The sequence below is a fragment of the Callithrix jacchus genome, chromosome 7 (assembly GCF_049354715.1).
Source record: "Callithrix jacchus isolate 240 chromosome 7, calJac240_pri, whole genome shotgun sequence".
In the NCBI taxonomy this organism is placed as follows: Eukaryota; Metazoa; Chordata; class Mammalia; order Primates; family Cebidae; genus Callithrix; species Callithrix jacchus.
This window is the reverse complement of record NC_133508.1, coordinates 6154071-6180156: the sequence shown is the minus strand read 5'-3', so window position 1 is coordinate 6180156 and position 26086 is coordinate 6154071. Positions and strand designations below refer to the sequence as shown.

Below are 26086 nucleotides of genomic sequence, written 5' to 3'. Positions count from 1 at the left end.
GTTGGCTAGGCTGGTCTTGAACTTCTGGCCTCAAATGATCTGCCTGCCTCTGCCCCCCAAAGCTCTGGGATTACAGGCATGAGCAATCCTGCCTGGCCACCAACTGATTCATTAAGTGACCTGTGAAGTCAGCCTCAACACTGTGGAGGCTTTGGTCTTGTTCCTGCCTTCTTTCCATTGGCTACAGTTTCCCTTGCTGGAAAAGTCCATGTGGGTCAACTCTAAGGGTTCTTTGAGTTCTCTAAGGGCACTCTGCTGATTCTCTGTCCTTCCAACACCAAGCCCCAGATTTGGTGTTTCACACAACTTGAGGAGCAGCAATAGGTGGGGGGTGGCAGATGTGAGTGGCAGAAGGAACATGAAGAACAGCAAGGAAAAGAGGGGGTCTTGTGTCTAGAGGTGCCCAGCCAGCCATGCCTCAGTCTCCCTGTACTCACGGGCATCGCTTCCTTGCAGAGGCTTACAGAAAGACTACAGAACGGACGTGGTGTTTGGAACGGATGTCCCCTGCTGGTTCGTGCACAACAGTGGGAAAGGCTTCATCGACAGGCATTACAAGGAGTACTTCGTGCCTCAGCTCTACAGCTTTCTCAGACGCCCTTGACAGTTTCCAGTTTGGGAAATTATATATATATATATATAAGTATACATTTTCCCAGTCACTTTTGCAAATATCCTTCGGTTTGAATAACTAAAACCAACCAGGTATCGGGTGGTTTACAAAGCCTGTAAACACAGCTGAAGAAAATAAACATTTTCAAATGAGCTCTTAGGATTCAAGAACAGCCTGGGCAACATAGCAAGACCCTGTCTCTAAAAATAAAAAAATGAAAAACACGTAAAACTGTCTAGTTCAACATTGCTGGTGGGGCTGTAAAACAGTTTCTGTCCACATAAAATCCCGTACAGGGATGATCACAGCAGCATTATTCACAAGAGTCAAAAAGTAGAAACAATCCAAATGTGTATCAACTGATGAATGGATAAACAAAACACAGTACATCCATGCAGTGGAATATTACGAAGCCATGAAAAGAAGTGAAGTACACCTACACGCTACCACATGGATAAACCTTGAAAACGTTATGCTAAGTGTAAGAAGCCAATCATAAAAGATCACGTTATACGATTCCATTTATACGAAATGTCCAGAGAGGGCAGATCCACAGAGACAGAAAAGACATCAGTGGCTGCCTAGAGCTAGAGCAGAGGGAAAAAAACAGGTATGACCAGTACAGGGTTTCATTTCGGGGTTTGAAACTTTTAAAATCAGACCGTGGTAATGGTTGCACAACTCTGCAAAAATACTAAAAACTACTGAGCTGCGTGTGTATTTTAAATGAGTGACCTGCAAGGCATATGAGTTATTAGCATAATAAAGCTGCCTTTACATTTATAGTTCAACTTTACTACTGAAAATATAAATTTAGAGTGTATGAAGGATTTCCTCCAATTATATGATTCTAAATTGTCATATATAAAACACTTTACAATAACATTCTTTAATGAAGATATAAAATCATCAAGTAAATTATAAAGGAAACAAAAATAAGGACAAAATTACATAGTTTTGATACTTTGTGAGACATAATTAAACTTTTCTCAAAGTTTAGCTGAACAACTATACAGTAATATTTTCAAAAACCTGTTTCTTTTATACAAAAGAATACCCTAACACGGTAGAGTCTCATAATGCCTTGGTAAACACCAATTTGATGCTTTAAGGTTTGAATGCATTGTTAACAAATTTTCAAACTCAGGCAAGTTTAGAAATGTCTTCATATTGAATTCCTTCAACTCTGCGTCCTTTTAAAGGGCCCTACAAATTAAAATAATTTAAGAGAAAGTTAAAAACACACATTCGTAAAAGACAAAAAAATGACACCACGCTTATGGATACAAATTTGCCTCTCTGTATCCCTAAAATACCATTGAGGTAGTTACCACTTCTATACATCTGTGAATTTTAAGAATAATCTATGGCATTCTCTAGGAGGCTGAGACAGGAGAATTGCTTGAACCTGGGAGGTGGAGGTTGCGGTGAGCTGAGACTGCACAACTGCACTCCGGTGAGGGAGACAGAGTGAGACTTGGTCTCAGAAGAAAAAAAAAAAGAATCATCTATGGCATCCTCATTCAGAACTACCATATTTTCTTCAGTGACATCTGACATACATTATCAATAGATGTATATGCCACACTGTGGCAGAGACCTGCCAGCCGGTCAGTATCGCCTCTGCTTCCTGGATAAATAGCTAATTTCCTGGCTCCCTGTGGTTAGCTGTGGCCAGGCATGGAGCTCCAGCGCACAGAAGCAAACAGAAGTGATGGTAGAGGCGCGCTAACCCCAACACACCTTCTGCCAAGCTCCTCTTGCCTACCCAAAGCACACAGACATGGCAACTGGAGATGCCACTTGAGGGCAGTAGAGCCACTAGCTGGAAGGACTCTGGGTTCACAAACCGCTACTGACTGTATTATCTCTGCTACCTTAAATCCTTTATGAAAAAAAAGGGAAGACATTTTAAAAAGTGGTTGACCTCTGCTTCCCTCCCTCCCGACAATGACTATACTTCCCCCACTAATTTTACTAGGCCAAACAGTTTTAGATTCGATCTGAGGGAAAAAAGAATATAAAACTGTACCTTAGAAGAGTTCCCTGATCAGAAATACCCACTGGGCTTTTGAGAGTGAAACGTTAACTTCTCCCATGTTTGTGCCACTGTCCATTTGGGGTCTCCTTTTTTTTATGGAAAACATCCTTTTGTAAGCATTATAGACACTCAAACATGTCTGTGGAGGTCAGCTGTGATAGTTACACTGGTCTAGATTATAACAACAGTCTAACTTTATTTTCTTCTTTCATATCCAACAAAAAGGGAAAGAAGAAAACTTAATTAATGAAAGATATTTTCTATCACAAAAGTAGATATAACCTGGGAACACAGAAACTAAGAATATGGGCTGTGGACCAAGTTCAGATCTCACTTTCAACAACTGATTTAACCTCTCTGTCCTTCAGTTCTGTGTCTCATTATCTCCCAGCGGGGATAATAGTAATGTCTCTACGATTGCGTTATTGGGAAATATAAGTAAGTCATTTCATATGAAGTGATTACACCTGGAATTTAATACGAGTGAGAGCTTGATAATTTTCAACTCTCATTACTATTTAATCTTTTGTTTAAAATTTGAGAGTTGGGCGGGGCACAGTGCTCACGTCTGTAATCCCAGCAGGTTAGGAGTTCGAGACCAGACTGATTAACATGGTGAAACCCCGTCTCTACTAAAAATATAAAAATTGGCTGGGCATGGTGACAAGTGCTTGTAATCCCAGCTATTCGGGAGGCTGGAGCAGAAGAATTGCTTGAATTCGGAGGTGGAGGTTGCAGTGAGCTGAGATCACACCATTACACTCCAGCCTGGGCAACAGAGCGAAGCTCAGTCTCAAAAATAAATAAATAAACAAAATTTGACAGTTAATCCTCTCCCTTGCAAAATATAACATGGTGATGATGATGATGATGGTACTGATGACAATGATGATGGCTCTAACCCTGGACTGAGATTTTAACATTTTTTTACTGCTTCTCTTAACAACAAATAATTATCATATTTAAAGGAATTAAGTTCCCAGATAAAGTATGACCTAGGTTGGATTTTTCATTATCATGTTTAATGGTCTATGGTCAATTACATTTTTCTGATAAGAACTATAAATCGGGGCCGGGCACGGTGGCTGAAGCCTATAATCCCAGCACTTTGGGAGTCCAAGGCGGGTGGATCACGAGGTCAACAGATCGAGACCATCCTGGTCAACATGGTGAAACCCTGTCTCTACTAAAGATACAAAAAATTAGCTGGGCATGGTGGCGCGTGCCTGTAATCCCAGCTACTCAGGAGGCTGAGGCAGGAGAATTGCCTGAACCCAGGAGGCGGAGGTTGCGGTGAGCCGAGATTGTGCCATTGCACTCCAGCCTGGGTAACAAGAGCGAAACTCCGTCTCAAAAAAAAAAAAAAAAAAAAGAACTATAAATCTGGAGAATAAGAAGGGAGTCAGACATTTAGGTTTATAGGACAAATAGCTGAAAAGCTGAGGCTATTTAGAAACAACTTATTAGATGTTAAAAATTTTCTTAATAAATGTATAAATTTCAAATATTACCAATGACATAGAAACTTAACATGCCAGAAATGATAAAAACGACTTGCCAAATTCAAGTGACTCAGAAGAAAACGCAAGCATGAGACATATACATGCAAATACAGAGCTTTTCTTACATTTTTATTTTTAATGAGGGCAGGCTGAAAAAAAGAAGAAAGAAATTAGGTGGTAGATTCCCTTCTTTTTTTTTTTCTTGAGACAGAGTCTTGCTCTGTCACCCAGGCTGGAGGGCAGTGGCGCAATCTCAGCTCGCTACAACCTTCGCCTCATGGGTTCAAGTGATTCTCCTGCCTCGGTCTCCCAAGCTGGGACTACAGCCATGCACCAACATGCCCAGCTAATTTTTGTATTTTTAGTAGAGACAGGGTTTCTCCATGTTGGCCAGGCTGGTCTTGAAGCCCCGACCTCAGGTAATCTGTCCACCTTGGCCTCCCAAAGTACTGGGATTACAGTGTGAGCCACCGTGCCCGGCTAGTAGGTTCCCTTTTCTCAAAGAAGTACATGTTGCTTTGCAGTCAAACAGAAAGGCTTTTCATGTGGATTTGCTCCTAAGCTCTACCTCAGTACAGGAGATGACACTGGGTCTACAGTGCGGAAGGTGAGAAACTAGCTCCTGATGATGATGCAACCTGCAAACCACAGGTGTCGGGATGGAACTTAACCCAGCCTCGGCAGTGGTCAGCTGTGGTGTGCTTCCCTGAGATGAAAACGTGAAACAGGATCTGCATGTGATAGCGCCATGAAATTAATAAGGCAGGTTTCATGTATGGTCCATGCAAAAAAATAAAAATTAAAAAAAAAAAAATAATAATAATAATAATAATACGGGAAGGATAAGCAAGTTGTCAAGAAAACAGTTGATTTTCTATTGCCTTATACAGAGAAAACCTTACAGAGTTTTTTGTTAACACTCAATCTGTGAATTTAGTCAGACTGCCACAATCTTCCATGCCAAGAGTCCTGTTTTCCTTCTCACCCCCTTAGTTTACATAGTGAATAACACTTGGCAAGTACCAGTTTCCAGGTTAGCATTGTCAGGATCAGAGTTCTCTGAAATAAGGACCTAAATGGTTTTTCCAGAAAACCTTCCTAGGCACATATTCTGTAACAGGTCCATGGGCTTAGGGGGCCTATAAGGCCCCCAATAGAACAAATAAAATTATGTGCAATGTTTTGAAGAGTCTAAAGTTTCATTAAACTCTCTAAGTATCTATGACTCCCAAGCTCCCCCGGAAATCCTAAAACTGACTGTACTGGAGATGAAAACTTCTTTTGTTTAGCAGCAAGGAGATGCAGCGCAGTAGCTCAGAGGTCTAAAAGGAATCTTTCTTCCTGAAGGTATCTTGGGCCTCACTCATATACCTGTCAGTGAAATATCAGTCCTAAGTCAATAAACAACTTTATTTGTTTTTGTTTTTTTTGAGATGGAGTTTTGCTGTTGTTACCCAGACTGGAGTGCAACGGCACAATCTCAGCTCACCGCAACCTTCACCTCCTGGGTTCAGGCAATTCTCCTGCCTCAGCCTCCTGAGTAGCTGGGATTACAGGCACGCACCACCATGCCCAGCTAATTTTTTGTATTTTTAGTAGAGACGGGGTTTCACCAGGTTGACCAGGATGGTCTCGATCTCTTGACCTCGTGATCCACCCGCCTTGGCCTCCCAAAGTGCTGGGATTACAGGCATGAGCCACCGCGCCCGGCCTAAACCACTTTATTTATATGTCAGAGTTCTTCAAATGACTGTATTTGATCTCTGCTACCCCTGAATCTTTTATGAAAAAAGGAAAGACATTTTAAAAAGTGGTTGGCTTCTGTGGTTAACCCTCTCCTGACAGTGACTATACTTCCCACAACTTCACTACGCCACATTGAGTTTCATATTCGAGATGAGGGGAAAAAAGGATACAAAACTGTACCTATTATACACACTTTCATAAAATACCCAGATTGGAAAGGAACAGACCAAAATACTAGTGGGGTTTATTGTTGGGCTGGGGAATTATGGTTAATTTTTATAACTATTTATATTAAATTATGTTTTTCAGCTTTTATGCATGAATACATGTAATCAGAACATAAAATACTTTAGCAGTGGCAGAGTCACTGGAGAAAATAAGCTTATGGATTTCCAAAGAGGATAGAAGGCTAACAAAAAACTCACATTCTAAAATAAAGAACAATCCAGTTAAAAAGAATTATGGCACATTTTTAAAGCATTTTGAAATTTTTGTCTTCGTGTAAACAAACTTACAGTTTCAATGACTACAGTAGCTGAAAAGGTCTTCTCATTGATGGACTCCAGGGTACCTTCATTTCCTCTGTAGCCTCCATTTAAAACTAGAATTCTTTTTCCTACAATGGAAAACAATATAAAACTTAATGCAAAGAAATATCTCCACTTTTCTTCTAACTTGTTACAGCAACGTGTACCACACGGAATAAACATAATGAAAAAGAAATCGCTTTTCCTTAGACGTTCTCAATCATTTCAGAAGTGTGTGGTCTTTTAGTGCAGTGTGTGGATCCTCTGACTACTCGAATGTCATAAGACTTCTCATTTCCCAGTTATTTGTTAAAGGGATATCTATGTTTTACTTTCAGACTGCAAGGAGTATAAGGTACTTGGAGAAAATGTTCAGAGTCCAGAAGTAATCAGAGAAAATTTAGCTTACCTTGTCTTTCTGCAAAATTCATAAGGATGGTTTGGCAGCTTTATAAAAATTTAAACTTATGCCTACCATGTGAGTGAAGCATTCTATGTATTTACCCAAGAGAAAGGAAACCACATATCCACACAAAGCTCTGCACATGTATGTTCACAGCAGTTTTATTTTTAATACCCAAAAGCTGTAAATAAGCCAGATGCCTATCAACAGATGAGCAGATAAACAAACGGGTACAGTAGTCTCCCCTTATCCCAGGTTTTGGTTACTCTCAGTCAACGTGGTCTGAAAATAGGTATGTACAGTACATTAAAACATTGTGAGAGAAAAAGACCACATTCACATAACTTTTATTATAGTATAGGATTACAATTGCTCTATTTGATTATTAGTTACTGTTCTCAGTCTTTCACTATGCCTAATTCACATTATTATAGTTATGTATGTAGGAAAAAAAATCGTACATAGAGGGTTTGGTACTCTCCACAGTTTCAGTCATCCACTGGTGATCTTAGAAGGCACAGGATAAGGAGGGAATACTGCATGTCCATACAATGACAAGAAACATACAGCAAGAAAAAAGAATGAGCTACAGATACATACAACCACGTAGGTGAATGCAAAATAATTATGCTGAGTGAAAGCAGCCAGACCGGAAAACAGGACACACTTATATTTATATAAACTTAATTTATAGAAAAGTCTAGAAAAATATGAGCTGAACTACAGTGACAGAAAGCATGTCAGCAGATGGCTAGGAAGACAGAGGACCCAGGAGCAGAAGGCAGGAGGGAGGGATTGGAGAGGGAAATAGGGAATACATTCATCGTCTTGATTGTAGTGATGGTTTTACGGAAGCAGGCACATGTGAGAACTTACCCGATTGTATACTCTACATAAGTGTGATTGATTGCACATCAATTATACCACAACTCAGCTAACAGAAATTTTCCTAATCTGTAAAAAGGGTTTTTACTTTAGGGGGAAAAAGAATAAAGAATATGATAATTGGAAGTTCCAGAGACCGATGTTATCACTGCATTGGCAATGAGACCCCCAGGAAGATTTTGAATCAGAGGCAAAACCCGGTCAAAGCAGTGTTTGTATTCAGATATGGATAAGTTTCCAAAGAGCAAAGACACCAAGGGGGGAAAAGCAAAATAACACAGACTTTCACTTGAGTATCACAGAGAGCTAAACAAATATATCACAGGTTTAACATCCCTAATCTGAAAATCCAAAATTTGAAAAGCTCCAAAATCCAAACCTTTTGAGTGCTGATATCATGTCACAAGTGGAAAATTCCACAGCTGATGTCCTGTGACAGGTCACTGTCAAGATGCAACCAAAATTATTTAAAATATTGTATAAAACTACCTTCAGGCTATGTGTATAGGTATATATAAAACATAAATGAGGCTGAGTGCGGTGGCTCACACCTCTAATTCCAGCACTTTGGGAGGCAGAGGCGGGTGAATCACTTGACATCAGGAGTTCGAGACTAGCCTGGCCAACATGGTAAAACCCCGGCTTTACTAAAAATACAAAAATTAGCTGCATGTGGTGGTGCAGCCTGTAGTCCTAAATACTCAAGAGGCTAAGGCAGGAGAATCGCTTGAACCTGGGAGGTGGAGGTTACAGTGAGTCAAGATCTTGCCACTGCACTCCAGCCTGGGTAACAGAGTGAAACTATGTCTCTAAATAAATAAATAAAAATAAAAATCAAATAAAACATAAATCAATTTTGTGTTAAGACTTGGGTTCCATCCCCAAAATATCCAATTATATATACGCAAATATTCCAAAATCCAAAATTGGAAACGCTTCTGGTCCAAGTATTTCAGATGAGAGATTCTCAAGCTATAACCCCAAGCTTAATGTAACAAATGTCATCCATATATGTCTATGTTGTGCCTCAGGAAAAAAAAAAAGTATTCCAGGAAAAGAAAATCCATTCACACCACAAAACAGCTTCATCAGAGAGCCGGTAAACTACAACACCCTTGAAGCCAAATAGAGGTGAGTTACACCAGTGGTTAATATTGCTGAAACATAAAAATAACGACAACCATCAGTTAAGAATGGAACCACCCATTTTAAAGGCATATGTATTAAACAGTCTGCAGACAGATTTACCTGGTGCTGGAATTACTGTCTCTAAATGAGTCTGGTCAAGTTTCAGCTTGTCTCCAGAATCAATCATCTTTACAACAGCTGTATATTTATCGATTACTTCCTGTCATGTAAAACGAACACTTTATAATAAAAGAAATATGTGCACAGTTGTTTAAAAGGACAAAAGTAAATGAAATGAAGACAAATAAGACACCAATCAAAAGATAAGAGTGACTCCTATAAATGGCTCCATTTTCTAGATTCCATCTATGGTTCTCAGTAAAGAACAAAGCTTAGCTAAGGTTTTCATCTGGAAAGAATAACAGATTGGCGGTCCTAGAGTAAGGCTTTAAGCAATCCAGCAAGTGGGGTAGTTTTGCCTAGCTTAATATACAGGGGAAGAAGGGCAGTTGAGCCAGGCGCAAGGCTGGGTGCTGGAATAAAACGAAATTTAGGAAAGGCAAAAAGCGAGAAAAGGCCTAGAATGCTGATACAAACTTTAAAATCCCAAAGTAGGTCAGGTACGGTAGCTCACACCTGTAATTCCCAGCACTCTGGGAAGCTGAGGCGGGTGGTTCACCTGAGGTCAGGAGTTCCGAGACCGGCCTGGCCAACTTGGTGCAGCCCCATCTCTACTAAAAATGGAAAAATTAGCGGGGTATGGTGGCAGGTGCCTGTGAGCCCAGCTACTTGGGAGGCTGAGGCAAGAGAATCACTTGAACCAGGGAGGCAGCAGTTGCAATGACCTGAGATCCCGCCACTGCACTCCAGCCTGGGCAGCAGAGCCAGACCCTATCTCAAAAATAAACATAAAAATAAATTAAATCCCAGAATATCCAAAAGATAGTCTCTCAGGCACAATACAAGAAGTCCTCTTGAGACCTGAGAGTATAATTATTAGGCTGGTGTAAAAGTTAATTACTGTTTTTGCCATTACTTTTAATATATGGCTTATGATTAAAAAATAAAATACATTTTACTGACAAGCAAGGCATGTATGCTGAGGTTTTAAAGAGGTGCTGATGGGACTTCATACATATATCTGTCCTAGTAAGAAAAGAGACCAACGTTAAGTACAAACTATGGATGAAAAAGAAATATTTCTCCAACAATCATGAATACAGCTTCCATTTCATGGAATAATCAAAAATTTTAGACACAGTACTTCTCTACTAAGACCTGATTTTCAAGAAATACCAAAATAGCTTCACTCACTGACCCTAGCTTTTTTCACAAATTCCATTTGTAATTGCATGTCCTTACCTTTACAATACCCTTTTTCTTATGATATTTCTCTCCCAGTTTTTTGGTTATAATTTTCACAACAATTTCCTAGAAAATAAAAAAACAACAAAAAGATAAAAGGAAAGACAGAAATTATTATTTGTAATTTCCTTCTTCCTTTTAAACTATGTTCACCAAAAACCACAGGAAAAGGTAACTGCTCTGCCAAAGAAGAAATGCTGGAGTTCTCTGCCTTCCCAATGATGGCAAACATTTCCTTAGCAATCTTTTATTCCCTCTTCCCCTTTTTGTTCAACGTGGTTAGCAAGGGGGAAAAAAAAAATATATATATATATATATATATATATATATATATGCACAAAATGTCTAATTTCTACGTTGAAGATTTCTGGAAATCTAGGACTGTTATCTGAGTATATCAACTTCAGTACTTGGTGTCTTTCATAGATAGTTTCTTTCTCTCCATTCCAGGAAGTGAAAAAGCACTGAGGTATTCACTGCTGATCAAAACTCAGATTGCAAGAAACTCACTGGAAACTGCAAGGCACTGAGTCTTGGAGCTTATGCAGCAGAGTTGGCACAATGCCTCTTTCACATTAGGTTGCTTTGAATTTTGATACAAATGAAATTCCTCCATATTAGTTATAGCTAAGGTATTGTTCTTCTAAGCATCTAATTCTCAAATGGGAGGGAAATCTGGGCTTATTTCATATTAATGAATTTGAAGTCTGCTTCTTTATCATTGATTTCCTGATTTGGATTAGCTGTCTAAAAGCTAATAACGAAAATTAAATTGCCTAACAATGCAATATTCACTGCAGTGATTCTATATTTGCTACTTCAAGTGAATAAATCAAAGAGATGGTCACAAATCCTTCATAAAGCCATACTTAAAATCATATTAACAAAACTTCAGTAAGGACTTTGGGGAGAGGGTATTTAATAGTAGAAAGACATGTTTAAGGAAAACGTAAATGATCTTATTCTGAAGTCTCTCTTTTAAGACTTTCTAAATGAAGCCAATTAATGCCAAAACAACTTCTCCAATTTAGCCATACTATTTTCTGGGCTAATTTGTCAAAGGCTCTCATGGGTTCATACTCCAGTAATTGGAAGATAATTCATTACATCACTGTACTTACTGGCCCTTGCCCACAGTAGATCTGTTAAAAATATTTTCTTTCTGAGTTTAAAAATTAGGCACAGTAGCTTACGCCCATAATCCTCACACCTTGGGAAGCTGAGGCAGGAGGATCACTGACCAGCCTGGGCAACACAGTGAAACCTTGTCTCTACAGAAAACACAAAAATTAGCAGGGCATTAATGGTGCATGCTTGTATTCCTAGCTACTCTGGAAGCTGAGGTGGGAGGATCACTTAAGGCCAGGAGTTTGAGACCAGCCTGGTCAATAAAACAAGTCCCTGTCTCTATTTAAAAACCGAAATAAGAATAAGACCCTCTGAAAGTTTTATGAAAATGTCATGTCTCAGTAAGTCTAAAATCAAGCATTAATAAGTAATAATATTTAAAAACATTTTAAAATGTTTAAAAACTATTTTTAAATTATTATTTTAAAATGATAAGCAATACGGTGGCTCAAGCCTGTAATCCCAGCACTCTGGGAGGCCGAGGCGGGTGGATCACTAGGTCAAGAGATCGAGACCATCCTGGTCAACATGGTGAAACCCCGTCTCTACTAAAAATACAAAAAATCAGCTGGGCATGGTAGCACGTGCCTGTAATCCCAGCTACTCAGGAGGCTGAGGCAGGAGAATTGCCTGAACCCAGGAGGTGTAGGTTGCGGTGAGTTGAGATCGCGCCATTGCACTCCAGCCTGGGTAACAAGAGCGAAACTCCGTCTCAAAAAAAAAAAAAAATGATAAGCAATAATAAATAAGCAATAAAATATAAAGCTCCCTTGAGTTGGTAAAATTAAAACCTGCTTTTCTCTACGACATACATATTAATAAATGGACATTCTAGTTCCAGGAAGTTGTAAATTGAAAACCAACACTTGAGCATTTACAGTTTACTTTTTGATCTCATTTCTGAAAATACAACCTTTTGTCCTATAGCAAAAATTGAAAATTCCAGGCTCAAATTCAAGATGTCCATAAACAAATTGAGCACTAAACTTGAGGGATATTATTGGTCTATAAACATGAAGTAACCTCCAATAGGGATGCAACCAATGATTAAAGATCTAACAGGAAGAAAAGTCATTATAAGGAATAACTAATTCTATTGGTATTGATTATACATGTTTGAAAAGTTTAGTTACTTATACAAAATGTTACTTAAATCGTTCACTCAGATGTACATTTAGAACTTGAGAAACTCCAGCTCAATACTTACAGGCTGTAGCCAGTAGTCCGTCCGGGCAGTCCTTTTCTTTTCTTCTTCAATCTATAGAACATATAAGAATGTCTTAAAATACTTATTTGATTTCAAAATACCATTCTATTTAGCAAAATAACACCATAAAACTGTGAAGTCTTCTACGTCACAGAAGACCAATGACATAACTTGCAAGCTCTGATCCATACAAATAAACATGATTTGTCACTAGTTTTTGATTTAAAAACAAACTTTCATTTTTAAAAGTCTGACCTAGTAAGCAAACAGAAACATCCTCTCTTCGGCCGCAAGACCAGCCAGCACCTGCCTCACCCACCGTGTCTCCCAGTGACTGTCAGGAGCTGGAAAAGAGCGCATGTTTTCATGCAGTAAAATCCTAGCGCATGGCTCAATGCAGTACAGCATGGTTAAGTGTGCAGCCTGGTAGCAAACAGGGGGTTCCCTGCTCGAAAATGACAGTAAAGCTCACGACTGAAACGGAAGAAAAACACCAAGAGATAAATAAATGAGAGTGACTGAAAGAAAAGAACGCTGTCTGGCTGGTAGGGCGAAAACACCGTTTTCTTTCTCAACTGCTTGCAGTTAACTCTAAGTACCAATTTTCAGTGGGATCCAACAATGCAATAATCCCTCGGTTGACTTGAAACCTCGTTTTCGGCTGGGCATGGTGGCTCAGGCTTGTAATCCCAGCACTTTGGGAGGCAGAGGTTGGTGGATGACTTGAGGTCAGGAATTTGAGACCAGCCTGGTCAACATGGTGAAAGCCCATCTCTTCTAAAAATACAAAACTTAGCCGGGCGTGGTGGCACACGCCTGTATTCCCAGCTACTCGGGAGGCTGAGACAGGAGAATTGCTTGAACCTGTGAGGCGGAGGTTGCAGTGAGCCAAGGCCACATCACTGCGCTCCAGCCTGGAAGACAGAGTGACACTTCATGTCAAAAAAAAAAAAAAAAACCTTTATTTTAAATCCTTCAACTTTTCTTTCTTTCTTTCTTTTTTTTTTTTTTTTTTTTTTAGAAAGAGTTTCGCTCGTTACCCAGGCTGGAGTGCAATGGCGCGATCTCGGCTCACCGCAACCTCCACCTCCTGGGTTCAGGCAATTCTCCTGCCTCAGCCTCCTGAGTAGCTGGGATTACAGGCATGCGCCACCATGCCCAGCTAATTTTTTGTATTTTTAGTAGAGACGGGGTTTCACCATGTTGACCAGGATGGTCTCGATCTCTTGACCTCGTGATCCACCTGCCTCGTCCTCCCAAAGTGCTGGGATTACAGGCGTGAGCCACTGCGCCCGGCAATCCTTCAACTTTTCAACAAACAACATTCTAAATTTAGTATGCGTTATATTCAAAGATTTGGCTTTCATTTTACTCTGAATAAAATTAAATTAAAAATATCCCTGTCACTGCATGCAAGACCTTGTGGTGTGGGCCCTCCTGGCTCTCTAACTTCAAACGCTGCCCTGTGCTTGCTGCACTCTAGCCCCCTGGGCCTTCCCTTCAGATGCCTGATGGTCCCTGTCTAGGCACGGTTCACAGGATCTCTCCCCACTCCCTACCCTCAGACCTCCTTGGCACTCAGCATTTTATGATCATTTACTGGTTCAGTGCTGAACAGCTCTGTCATTAGCGTGAAAGCTCCATGACTAACAAGGACTGCTTTTCTTTCTACAGAATGCGCAGCACCTAACAGTGACTCCGTTTCCCAGTATATTCACCTTATATGATACTTTCAGGTTTTCAGATCGCCCTGCATGGTGTAAGGACTAGGAACAGAGAGACTGAACAGCCAGGTGGACGCGGTGGCTCACACCTGTAATCCCAGCACTTTGAGAGGCTGAGGCGGGTAGATCATCTGAGGCCAGGAGTTCAAGATCAGCCTGGCCAGCATAATAAAACCTCATTTCTCCTAAAAATACAAAAAATTAGCTGGCTGTGGTGGTGGGTACCTGTAATCCCAGCTACTCAAGAGGCTGAGGCAGGAGAATCACTTGAACCTGGGAGGTGGAGGTCGCAGTGAGCTGGGATTGCACCCACTGCACTCCCTGAGCAACAGAGGACAGAGTAAGACTTTGTCTCAAAAATAAACAACAAAAAAAAAGACTGAACGGCCATTTTCTATCCTTTCACAATGAAGAAAAGAGATGAGAAGACTGAGGAAATAACATTAAAGAAAAAAACATTAGCTTCTTACACCCATTTACTCTTTCTCGTCTATCCTGCCTCTTCTCTTCCCCCACTTATTTTATTAATTCTTTGATAAGGTAGGCTAGGTGTTAGAATGGAGAAAGGGATATTTAGGAGTATATTAAGAGCCTTCTGCAGAATTACTCTAGAGTCTTGAGTAGATTTAGAGCCAAAGTATGGCCCTAAATATAGAGAATCATGTATTTCCAATGATTTTTCAAATAAACTTAGCCATTGGGCTAAATCAAATTAAAACCATGTCACAGTGGGCCAGGCACAGTGGCTCACACCTATAATCCCAGGAATTTGAGGCCAAGGTGGGCGGATCATTTGAGGTTAGGAGTTCAAGACCAACCTGGCCCACATGGTGAAATGCCATCTCTACTAAAAATAGAAAAATCAGCCGGGCGTGATGGCACACATTTGCAATCTCAGCTACTCGGGAGGCTGAGGCAGGAGAATCTCTTGAACGTGGGAGGAGGAACCTGTAGTGAGCTGAGATTGTGCCACTGCACTCTGGCCTGGGCACGGAGAGACTCTGTCTCAAAGAACAAAACAAACAAAGAAACAAAAAAGCAAAAACACGTCACAGCTTTCTGGCTAGGAGGTGCTAAGTGGAAGTCAAAGCAGCAGGAGAGGAGCAGCTGAAGGAGAGAGGCCAGCCACGGAGGACTGATTCCTGACTGAATTCTACTGACCACAACTGCACAGGGAGTTTTAAAGACAGAACCCGAGGCATGAAAATGAACCTCTTTAGGTGGGGCGCAGTGGCTCATGCCTGTAATCCTAGCACTTTGGGAGGCTGAGGTGGGTAGATGACTCGAGGTCAGGAGTTCAAGACCAGCCTGGCCAACAGGGTGAAACCCCGTCTCTACTAAAAATACAAAAATTAGCTGGGCATGGTGGCAGGGGCCTGTAATCTCAGCTACTCAGAAGGCTGAGGCAGGAGAATCCTTTGAATCTAAGAGGCGGAGGTTGCAGTGAGCCGAGATCATGCCACTCCACTCCAGCCTGGGCAACAGAGCGAGACTTCATCTCAAAAAAACAAAAAACAAACAAACAAACCTATTTAGAGGGGCTCCAGTTCCGGTTCAGGGAACTGTATGTAGCTAGGTCACTATTCCCTAGTCCGTATATGATAATTTTTCTACTTTTCATTAATCTAATAAATGGTGAAATGATTTAATTTTCCTCAGGTTTGAAGGTGTCCATATGCAGTCCATAAACTGTACCTCCATGATTTCATCCAGTGCAGATTTCTTTTTCTTCTTTTCTTTGGACTGAGCTGAGCTCTGGGAAGATTCTTTTCTTTTCACTGATGCTGAACTTCCTATAGTCTTCAGTGCGCTTGGTCCCAGAGTACTGATGAACAGAAGAATTATGCTCGTTAACAAGAACCATACACAGACATGCTCTGTGATGTGCAGAGTTCACAATGTAGAATAAATGTGTTACATGACGAATTTACAGATCGGTGAAAACCACGGAGTACCTGTCCACGTCTCTTACAGAACTATCCGCACTTTGTGAGCATTTAACCTGTGCTACCTTTACCTCTCTGGCCCTTCTCCTCATGCCTGCAGTCAGTGATACCATGCTCTGTATAGCAGAATGATGCTAGGTAGCTGGGTGATATTTTCTGTTTCACTTAGTACTTGACATGTTTTTTTCTAAGATCTAAGTTTTTGGCTGATTCAGCCTATCTGTCTCCTTCCAGACTCCTAGCCAGGTATTCAGTAGTGTAAACAAACAATGACCTATCAACAAACCCAAAAAACTTTGATCTTAAAAAAAAAAATGTCAAGTACTAAGTAAAACAGAAAATATCACCCAGCTTAAAAGCAAATTCCAGTAGATACTGGTACTGCAGTACCTTGCCTTACTCATCTTTTTTAACCTCCAAAACAAAACTGAATGCATTGCAGGCCAGAAATAGTGAGTAAAGATTTGGTGAAATACATAAAAATTGCAAGAGAAGATAACATAGAAATTGGATAGAACTACCTGACTACATAATATGCCAGGTTTTGGCAAACGACAGCCTAAGGGCCAAATGCCAGCTGCCACCTGCCACCAGCTTTTGTAAATAAGTTCACTGGGACTCAGCCACGCTCAATTCCTTCATGCACTGTCCACAGCTACTTTCTTACTAAGACGGCCAAGTTCAGTTATCGTGGCAAACGCATCTGGCCAAAATAGCCTAAACTATTTACTACATGGCTCCTTACAGAAAACGTTTGCTGAGCCCTGAAAAAACTCACAATGCAGCAAGTAAAAGGAAAATGCAGACCCAGCTAACATTTAAACTCTGACACATGAGCTAAGATAGGAAAAGAAACACAAAGAACCATTAAATGGAGAAGGACTCATGGAGATCCAAAAATTTCTTTATGTAAGACACATCAAATTGAGGCTTTCCTCAAAAGACAGAATCATCTCATGACAGGCAAATAGGAAAAGAACAGTTGCCAGCTGGGCACAGTCAGGTATGGCTGTAATCCCAGATACTGATAACTGGGAGGCTAAGGCAGGAAGATCACCTTGAGCCCAAGAGTTCAAGTCCAGCCTAGGCAACACAGCAAGACCCCATAGCTTTAAAAAAAACAAAACATTGCTAAAGAACAACAAAACCAATAAAAACTAAAAAAAGGTGAAAACTACAACTAGAAAAAAAATGACTCCCAGTACTTTAAAATGCAGTAACCAACATTTCACAAAAATCCTAAAGTTTTAAGTCTGTGAATGATGCAGCTCACCTTGACTTGGAAGATGTTGCTCCGGATGAACTACATGCTCCTTTACTCAAATTAAACGTGACTAGAAAAAAAAATATTATTCCATACGTACATTTCAGGAAAATCATAATAAAACTTATCAGATAAGATACTACAAAGTATTCATGAGGAACTCAAAGACATTTTCAATAAACATGAGCTAAAATGTTCCTATGTGGCGGTCGCACATTTCTGTAAAGTGTCCCCAGCTGACACCCACAGAATGGGAGGAACCTTCCACGCCATGTCACTGTGGCAGGCCTCACGGGCTGCTTCTCCACTCCATCCCCTTCTCCTGGGGAACAGTACTCCAATTTCGCTTAGGTCTCCACATTGCCTGTGGTTCAGGGGACATAACACCATCTTCATCTCTGGGGTAAATTCTGATTGTCTAAAGCAATCAACATAATCCCAGTGACTGTTTTTTGGATGGGCATGTGACACAGTTCTGGCCAATGACATTTGAAAGGAAATCTATTGAAGGGAGCAGGTCTTCTTGGAAAAGTATCCTTGCTCCTAACAGGATTCTAGAAGAGCATCCAGAGATGCTCTCTGCCATCCTCTAAACAATACAGAATCTGAATGTGATGGCTGGAGGGCTGGCAGCTACCCTGTGTTCATACAACATGCAGGGATTCTTATTACAGCACGATATTTCCAAATCGTTTAATTGTAGTCAATTTTGTTACTTGTAGCTACAGCTATCCTATCCAATTCATTAGTATTACCTTTTCATTAAATCAATAAGAACAATGTAACTCAGACTGATTAAGTCTCTTGCTCCCAGATATGTTGACAGGTGGAGTTTTTAACAAAGCCTATATAAAAGCATCTATGTTTAAAAACATAAACAAAAGAAAAAACAAAGCTACCTTTCTCTTCATCATTTTCTCTGCTTAACTCCGTAAAAGTGGGGACCTCCTAAGAAAAAGAAAGAGTTGGAAGGTTTTGGTGTACAGTGCATTTCCCACCACCATTCAATAGGCCTAAATTATGACTTCCGACCTGTGCTGCCAGGGAGCTCTAATACGCAAGTGATTAAGATCCTAATTAAGAAATTACATGCTTTTGGCTGGGTGTGGTGGCTCACACCTGTAATCCCAGCACTTTGGGAAGTCGAGGTGAGGGAAATCACCAGAGGTCAGGCGTTCAAGACCAGCCTGGCCAACTTGACGAAACCCCATCTCTACTAAAAATACCAAAATTAGCCAGGCGTGCTGGCAGGCACCTATAATCCCAGCTACTCAGAAGGCTGAGGCAGGAGACTCGCTGGAACCTGGGAGATGGCGGTTGCAATGAGCCAAGATCATGCCACTGCACCCTCTAGTCTGGGTGACAGAGCGAGACTCTGCATCAAAAAAAAGAAAAAGAAAGAAACTACACGCTTTGGCTGGGTATGGTGGCTCATGTTTGTAATCCCAGCACTTTAAGAGGCTGAGCTGAGGCAAAAGGAATGATTGAGACCAGGAGTTCAAGACCAGTCTGGGCAACATAGCAAGACCCCCATCTCTGTTAAAAAAAAAAAAAATTAAGTAAATTAGCCAAGCATGGTAGTGCACACCTGTAGTTCCACCTACTCAGGAGGCTGAGGCAAGAGGATCACTTGAGCACCAGAGGTCAAGGCCATAGTGAGCTGCAATCACGCCACTGCCTTCCAGCCTGGTGACAGAGCGAGACAGTCTCTCAAATAATAAAGCAGAAAATTAGGCCAGGTGTGGTGGCTCACGCCTGTAATCTCAGCACTTTGGGAGGCCAAGGCGGGTGGATCACCTGAGGTCAGGAGTTCAAGACCAGCCTGGCCAACATGGTGAAACCCTGTCTTAACAAAATAAAAATTAAAAAAAAAAAAAATTAGAACTTACATGTTTTGCAAATATTATCCAACTGAGATTTATTCTAAACACTAAAAAGCAGCTTTTCTGTACCAAACTGCAGAAGTTTACCTATATTTTTATTTCTATTCCAACTTAAACAGGAAATAACAAAAATGTAAGGCAATAAGCTTTAGGAAAAGCAAAAGCTTTGTTCGTTTTTATTTTTTAGTGTGTTCTGGAACAGCCGAACCTAATGAATAATCACCAGTGGTATCGTGGAGTACCTGGCAATGACCCTGAGGAAACCCTCGGGGACACTGGAAACACTCTCTATCTTTATCTGGGTGTTGGCTCCACAGGTCGTCTGTCACTCTTTCTACACATGCATATTTGTGAAAGTTCACTGAACTACACACATAAGATTAATGCACCTCATACACTTTAATCAATGTACGTTAGAGCTCAATAGTAACAGTTCGAAAAACACCCCACAGCTAGTAGTTTCACATACACACCAGGCTGTATCTGCCTGCTCACACACAGCTGTTAGAATGGAGGCCACAGGAGGCAGGGCGCAGTGGCTCACGCCTATAATCCCAGTGTTTTGGGAAGCCGAGGAGGGCAGATCACCTGAGGTCAGGAGTCGGAGACCAACCTGACCAACATGGCAAAACCCGGTCTCTACTAAAAATAAAAATAAAAAAATTAGCCAGGCTTGGTGGCTTGTGCCTGGAGTCCCAGCTACTCAGGAGGCTGAGACATGAGCATCGCTTGAATCTGGGAGGCGGAGGTTGCAGTGAGCCGAGATTGTACCACTGCACTCCAGTCTGGGCAACAAAGTGAGACTCTATCTCAAAAAAAAAAAAGAATATAGGCCACAGGAGAGTTTTTTTAATCTTTTGTTAACTGAGTATTCCCTGCACCTCGAAGAGGCCTGGCACAGAGGAGGTGCCGATAAATATGTGTTGAAATAAACGCCTCAATCTAGTTATTCTAATGCCTCAGCTCCTTCCCGCTCCCATTCACCTGGCTTGCACTCACTGATTGTTCAAGACTCCTCAGCACTGGGGTTGTATCCACCCTCAAATACTCTCTGTCCTCCCCAGGCTGGAGTTCACATCGCTTCTCTACGTTGCCACACGTGTTTACCTCCAGTACTGAATTACTTATAATTAGTGCAAATTATCTGTGTAAACGTCTTCCCATTAGGTGGTGTCTCTATTTAGATATAAGGAAATCGAGCTTTAGAAAGATTATGTAATTATACAAGATCATAAAGTCAGAAAGTCAGGAATTAAACCAAGGTTTGTCAATGCCAAAAACTGTGCTTTTGACCCCAGGCTGGTTCTCCTCTTAGTTAAGGTATGGTGCCCACAGAAGCTCGGTTCAATGTTAAAAGCACAAGCCACTGTGCTTCTTTAGACTTCTGGACATGGCCTTTCAGGCCGATGTTGCTCGCCCACCTGCTCCTTCCCTTCCAGGCCTCTCCTCACTTGCTCTTCAATAAATTTGGCAGTTTTTTCTTCATCATCAAGGTCCTGCTTTTTCTTTTTCTCCAGTTCCAGTTGCCGGCGGATAGTTTCTGGGTCCCTGTCTATGTACTGAATATACCAGCCTTTTGGCGTCTCGTCCACTTTGCACAAGCCTTAAAAACACAGCAGCCGCCATACATTAGCATACAATCTAAGCAAAACATAAATATAAATGTGTTTCATCTCTGCGTATTTATTCATTCAAACATGCTCAAATCAGGCCGAGTGCAGTGGCTCAAACCTGTAATCTCTGCACTTTGGGAGGCCAACACGGGTGGATCCCCTGAGGTGAGGACTTTGAGACCAGCCTGGCCAACATGATGAAACTCCATCTCTACTAAAAATACAAAAATTAGCCGGGCGTGGTGGTGCACACCTATAATCGCAGCTACTCGGGAGGCTGAGGCAGGAGAATTGCTTGAACCCAGGAGGTAGAGGTTGCAGTGAGATGAGATCACGTCACTGCACTCTAGCCTGGGGAACAGAACGAGACTCAGTCTCAAAAACAAAACAAAACAAAACACCAAATACACTCATATACATTCAAATACACAAATTTATGCAGCGTATGGAATTTTCCATATTTACACTTAATGAAATTAAGATACTATATGTGGATTCAACCAACTGAGGATCAGAAATATTCAAAAACAGAAAAATGGATGGTCACATCTGCACTGAACATGCACTGACATTTCTTCCTTGCCATTTTTTCCTAACCATAGAAAAAACTATTTACATAGCATTTACATTGTGTTAAATATTATAAGAAATCTAGAGATGATTTAAAGTATGCGGGAAGATGTACACAGGCTAAATGCAATTACTACACCATTTTATATTTGTTTGTTTGTTTTTATTTTTGAGATGGAGTCTCGCTCTGTCACCAGGCTGGAGTGCAGTGGCGCAGTGTCAGCTCACTGCAACCTCCGCCTCCCGGGTTCAAGCGATTATCTTGCCTCAGCCTCCTGAGTAGCTGGGACTACTGGTGCGCACCACCATGCCCGGCTAATTTTTGTATTTTTAGTAGAGACAGGTTTCACCATGTTGGCCAGGATGGTCTCGATCTCTTGACCTTGCGATCCACCGGCCTCAGCCTCCCAAAGTGCTGAGATTACAGGCATACACCACTGCGCCTGGCCAGCATTTTATTTTATATAACGAACTTGAGCATCTGTGAATTTTGGTACCAGCAGGGGGTCCTGGACCCAACACCCCAGGGATATGGAGAGACAACTATTATCTTGCGTAATATTTATTCAATTCTATCTAAGTAGCTAATATCAAATGGTTATGTGGTCTTCTATTAACTTAATACAGAACTTATGCTCCCAACATGGAATCAAGTAACACAGCAAATAAAACATTGACCCAATTTTTTTCTCTTTTCTTTTTCCAAATGTCTCATCCTATGAAGATTAGAAACGGGAAAGAAAAAGCAACTTTAAAATCTCATTCGTACCTTCTCTGCCCAGCCACTTAGTAAAATCGGTCAGCGTCTCCCACTGAGTGGCATTCATGTGGATGTGTTCTCGGTGGCTAATGTATTCATTGTAGACAATGTTGTTGTGGACCCTTTTAGTGCCTGAGAACGAAATATGACACTGATGATCCTGAGAGGATTATGCGATTTATAAAGGTATAATTTGCACAACACTTAAAATCTTTACCAAAGCGTCTCCTGAGAAGTTCTAGGAAGTCATTTCGGAATTCCCTAATAAAGAAAGAAAGGAAGCATTAAGGTAATTTCTACAAACATATAGCATCATCTTTGCAGTAGTACAGTTTTTTGTTTTTGTTTTTGTGTTTGAGACAGAGTCTCGTTCTTGTCACCTGGGCTGGAGAGTAATGGTGCGATCTCTGCTCACTGCAACCTCCGCTTCCCGGGTTCAAGCAATTCTCTTGCCTCAGCCTCCCAAGTAGTTGGGATTACAGGTGCCCGCCCACACACCACGCTAATATTTTTTGTATTTTTAGTAGAGACAGGGTTTCACCATCTTGGCCAGGCTGGTCTTAAACTCCTGACCTCCTGATCCACCCACCTCAGCCTCCCAAAGTGCTGAGATTACAAGTGTGAGCCACCTCGCCTGGCTTTTTAGTGCCATTTTACAGATGAGGAAAACAAACCAGAGAAAAACTTAAGCAGATCATCCAAAGGCATACAGTTTTTAAGTGGAGAAGGATCTGAGTTTGGGCAGTCTGAATGCAGAGCCTATGTTCTTTGTCACGATTGTGTTAGAATGAAAGACAGTTTCCCACATCTGAAGTGGAAGAAAGGAAAAACTAAGTTGTGAGAAATAATTTTGTAAGAGTTTTACACTATGATTAACGTTCAAAAGAAGATAAAAATTGAGCAAAGAGAGAATACACTTGTGTTCACATATAAGAAATAATAGCACCTCCAATATTTGAACTATTAGCCACCTATTAAATGTTCAACTGAATAAAGCTTGTAAGATAAAGCGTTCTTTGAGTTACTTACTCTGAAAAATAATCCATGAACTGCTGAGGATTTTCTGAAGCCAGCAATAGTTGTCTCTGATGAGATTCGGACATACAATGACACTTAAAGCCATTCTACAAAAAATGTAAAGGTAATAAATTCTGATTTAGATCACCAAAATGGGCTCTAAATAGAAGTATTTAGTTAAAACCCCAAAAAATCTGCACTTTGATGATAAATTAAAAAAATAATCAAATTATTATCTGTAACTATCCTATCAGGTTTTCCAAAAAATTTTTTATGGAGTTGAGCTTTGCAACTCTGCTAATCAAAGAATAATCCTTGAGATCAAAGAGACAGCAAAAGAGTGCTGTAGAAAACAGACATTAATAAGAAACATACCAGCACAGAAACAGAAACAGAAGAAAGAGTCCATTTTTTAGACCCAAGTTCACCAATTCTTATTGAGCACTACTTTATACAAAGTGTCAGAAAAGTGTTTAAAGCAATAAAATGGGTCATGCGTGAATTTCCCTCACAGAAACTACTTTCACTCGCTTTCTTCTACTCCAGCTCACTATCCAGAATGCATTGCTGCATATTCTATTAGCCTTGTTAAACATGTTAAACCCCTACCTTCTTAAAATGACTGGAAAAAAATACACGTTTTAATTCAGTATCTACCTCTCCTTAATATCTGAACCTGATTCTTCACTAGCAACAGAAACAAAAGGTGTGCCTTTCGTGTATTTCCTATCTCTGTCTTAGGCACACTCACTCAGGCCAGGAAACCAGGAAACATCCTAGATTCCCTCTTCTGCTTCTACCTTCAATTTAATAGGAAGTCTGTTCAGCTTCTTAACAACCCATATCCAGTCCCTCTGTTCAATCGCACTGACACTGTCGATTTCCACACTCGAATCTGCTCAAGCAGTTTCCTAATCTTTAGATCGTGGACCTCTTACATAATTTTTGCCTCTTGTGTATATTATCTATAAGAATCACAGTTATTATTTAAATTTATTTTAAAAGAAAACTTGGTATCAGCCTCATGAATTAAAAAAGTAATTGCTTTCCATAAATTAAAAAAATAATAATAAAATGAACAAACAATAAAGTGACTAAATCCTAGAAACCCAAGAGTTGACTGGGGGGATACCGTGGCTATGACCTTCATTCTCTTCAATCTTCCACTGTCGGGAGATAGAAGACAGGGAAGGGAAACTGTACGGGTCACCCTCTCCCTCTCCCAGCCCACCTTCTAGGTAGGGAAGGGCAATGAATAGATCTGAGGGCAAGCAGGCATGGAACTACCACAGAGGCCTTACTCTGAAAATTGGTAATTATAGAAAAGAATTCATCCTCTACTCCTTTTCCATAAAAATTGCATCTCTGTGTAACGTTTAAGGATGGCCAGACACAGTGGCTCATGCCCGTAATCCCAGCACTTTGGGAGGCCAAGGCGGGAGGATTGTGTGAGCCCCGAGTTCAAGACCAGCCTGAGCAACACAGTGAGACTGCCATCTTTACAAAATAGTTTTTAAAAATTAGCCAGGCAAGGGTGGTGTGGTGTGCCTATAGTCCCAGCTGTTTGAGAGGCTGAGGCAGGATTGCTTAAGCCCAGGAGTTGGAGGATGCCGTGAGCTGTGATTGAGCCACTGTGCTCCAGTCTCAGCAAGAGTAAGACCCTGTCTGAAAAAGAAAAAAATAAGTTTAAGGATAACCAAACAACCCTAACTCATGAGCAAAAGCTCATCTGTACAAAAGCATGGCAGCCAGTAATAAATGCTAAAAAAAATTAGAAAAATTAGAAAAAATCTTAGCAACTCCTGATTAAGTAACTGACTCAGGCAAAGATGCTAAAACACGCAGGCAAAGGTTAATGGGAAACTAGATATACAGGCATGATTTCTAAATGTTACTCCATTAGTCACTTGCTCTTACAAAGGGGAAAATATTACTTTCTAACACTATTTACAAACTGTAACCTTTACTCAATTTAAGTACTACCAAACAATATTGCCTTCCTTATGTAATGCTGTATGAAATATTTAAGATCACCTATAAAGAATACTATATGCTGGGCATGGTGGCTCGGGCCTATAATCCTAGTACTTTGGGAGGCCAAGGCAGGAGGATTGCTTGAGTCCAGGAGTGTGAGAGCAGCCTGGGAAACATGGTGAGACTCTATCTCTATAAAAATAAAAAAGTTAATGGTGGCATGCACCTGTGGTCCCAGCTACTTGGGAGGCTGAGGCAGGAGGAGGATTGCTTGAGTTGGGTAGGTCAAGGTTGCAGTGAGCCAGTATCGAACCACTGCACTTCAGCCTGGGCTACCGCAAGACCTTGTCTCCAAAAAAAAAAAAAAACAAAAAACCCAACAATATTCCTCCCCCCAAGTGTTTAACCCGAACCTAATCCATATCACTTACAAAGTAGTCTTTGTCCCCAAAATGTTTAACCTAACCCAATCAAAGCTTTTAGATATAATCTCCAGTTGACAGAAACCACAAGTTAGAAGGCAAAAGACAGCTGGGCACAGTGGCTCACGCCTGTAATCCCAGCACTTTGGGGGGCCGAGGCGGGTGGATCACAAGGTCAAAAGATCGAGACCATCCTGGCCAACACAGTGAAACCCCGTCTCTACTAAAAATACAAAAATTAGCTGGGCATGGTGGTACGCACCTGTAGTCCCAACTACTTGGGAGGCTAAGGCAGGAGAACTGCTTGAACCCAGGAGGCAGAGGTTGCAGTGAGCCGAGACAGCACCACTGCACTCTATCCAGCCTGG

General features: G+C 40.9%; 2 protein-coding genes across 13 annotated transcripts in view; one reads left to right on the top strand and one right to left on the bottom strand.

The window, feature by feature from the left end:
- Positions 1–844, top strand: part of ITIH2 (inter-alpha-trypsin inhibitor heavy chain 2) — a 50099-nt gene extending 49255 nt beyond the window's left edge. For all 5 annotated transcript variants that reach the window (XM_078329328.1, XM_078329329.1, XM_008999901.5 and 2 more), the window contains one exon: positions 457–844. In XM_078329328.1, coding sequence (XP_078185454.1) covers positions 457–604 — 148 coding nt within the window. In that variant the 3' untranslated portion in view covers positions 605–844. The remainder of the gene's footprint in view (positions 1–456) is intronic.
- Positions 1–26086, bottom strand: part of KIN (Kin17 DNA and RNA binding protein) — a 54785-nt gene that overhangs the window by 26368 nt on the left and 2331 nt on the right. For 4 of the 8 annotated variants that reach the window (XM_017974048.5, XM_008999899.4, XM_008999894.5 and 1 more), the window contains exons 2-12: positions 23335–23429; positions 22523–22566; positions 22315–22437; positions 20784–20965; positions 18379–18427; positions 17489–17549; positions 15965–16094; positions 12546–12596; positions 10208–10276; positions 8966–9065; positions 6418–6518 (exon numbers count right to left, since the gene is read on the bottom strand). In XM_017974048.5, the coding sequence (XP_017829537.1) occupies positions 6418–6518; positions 8966–9065; positions 10208–10276; positions 12546–12596; positions 15965–16094; positions 17489–17549; positions 18379–18427; positions 20784–20965; positions 22315–22437; positions 22523–22566; positions 23335–23429 (1005 nt within the window). Of the gene's footprint in view, positions 1–1486; positions 1820–4099; positions 4888–6417; positions 6519–8965; positions 9066–10207; positions 10277–12545; positions 12597–15964; positions 16095–17488; positions 17550–18378; positions 18428–20783; positions 20966–22314; positions 22438–22522; positions 22567–23334; positions 23430–26086 lie in introns of those variants that run through there. The other 4 variants (XM_002750032.7, XM_008999896.5, XM_008999897.5 and 1 more) reach the window with 4 other exon arrangements.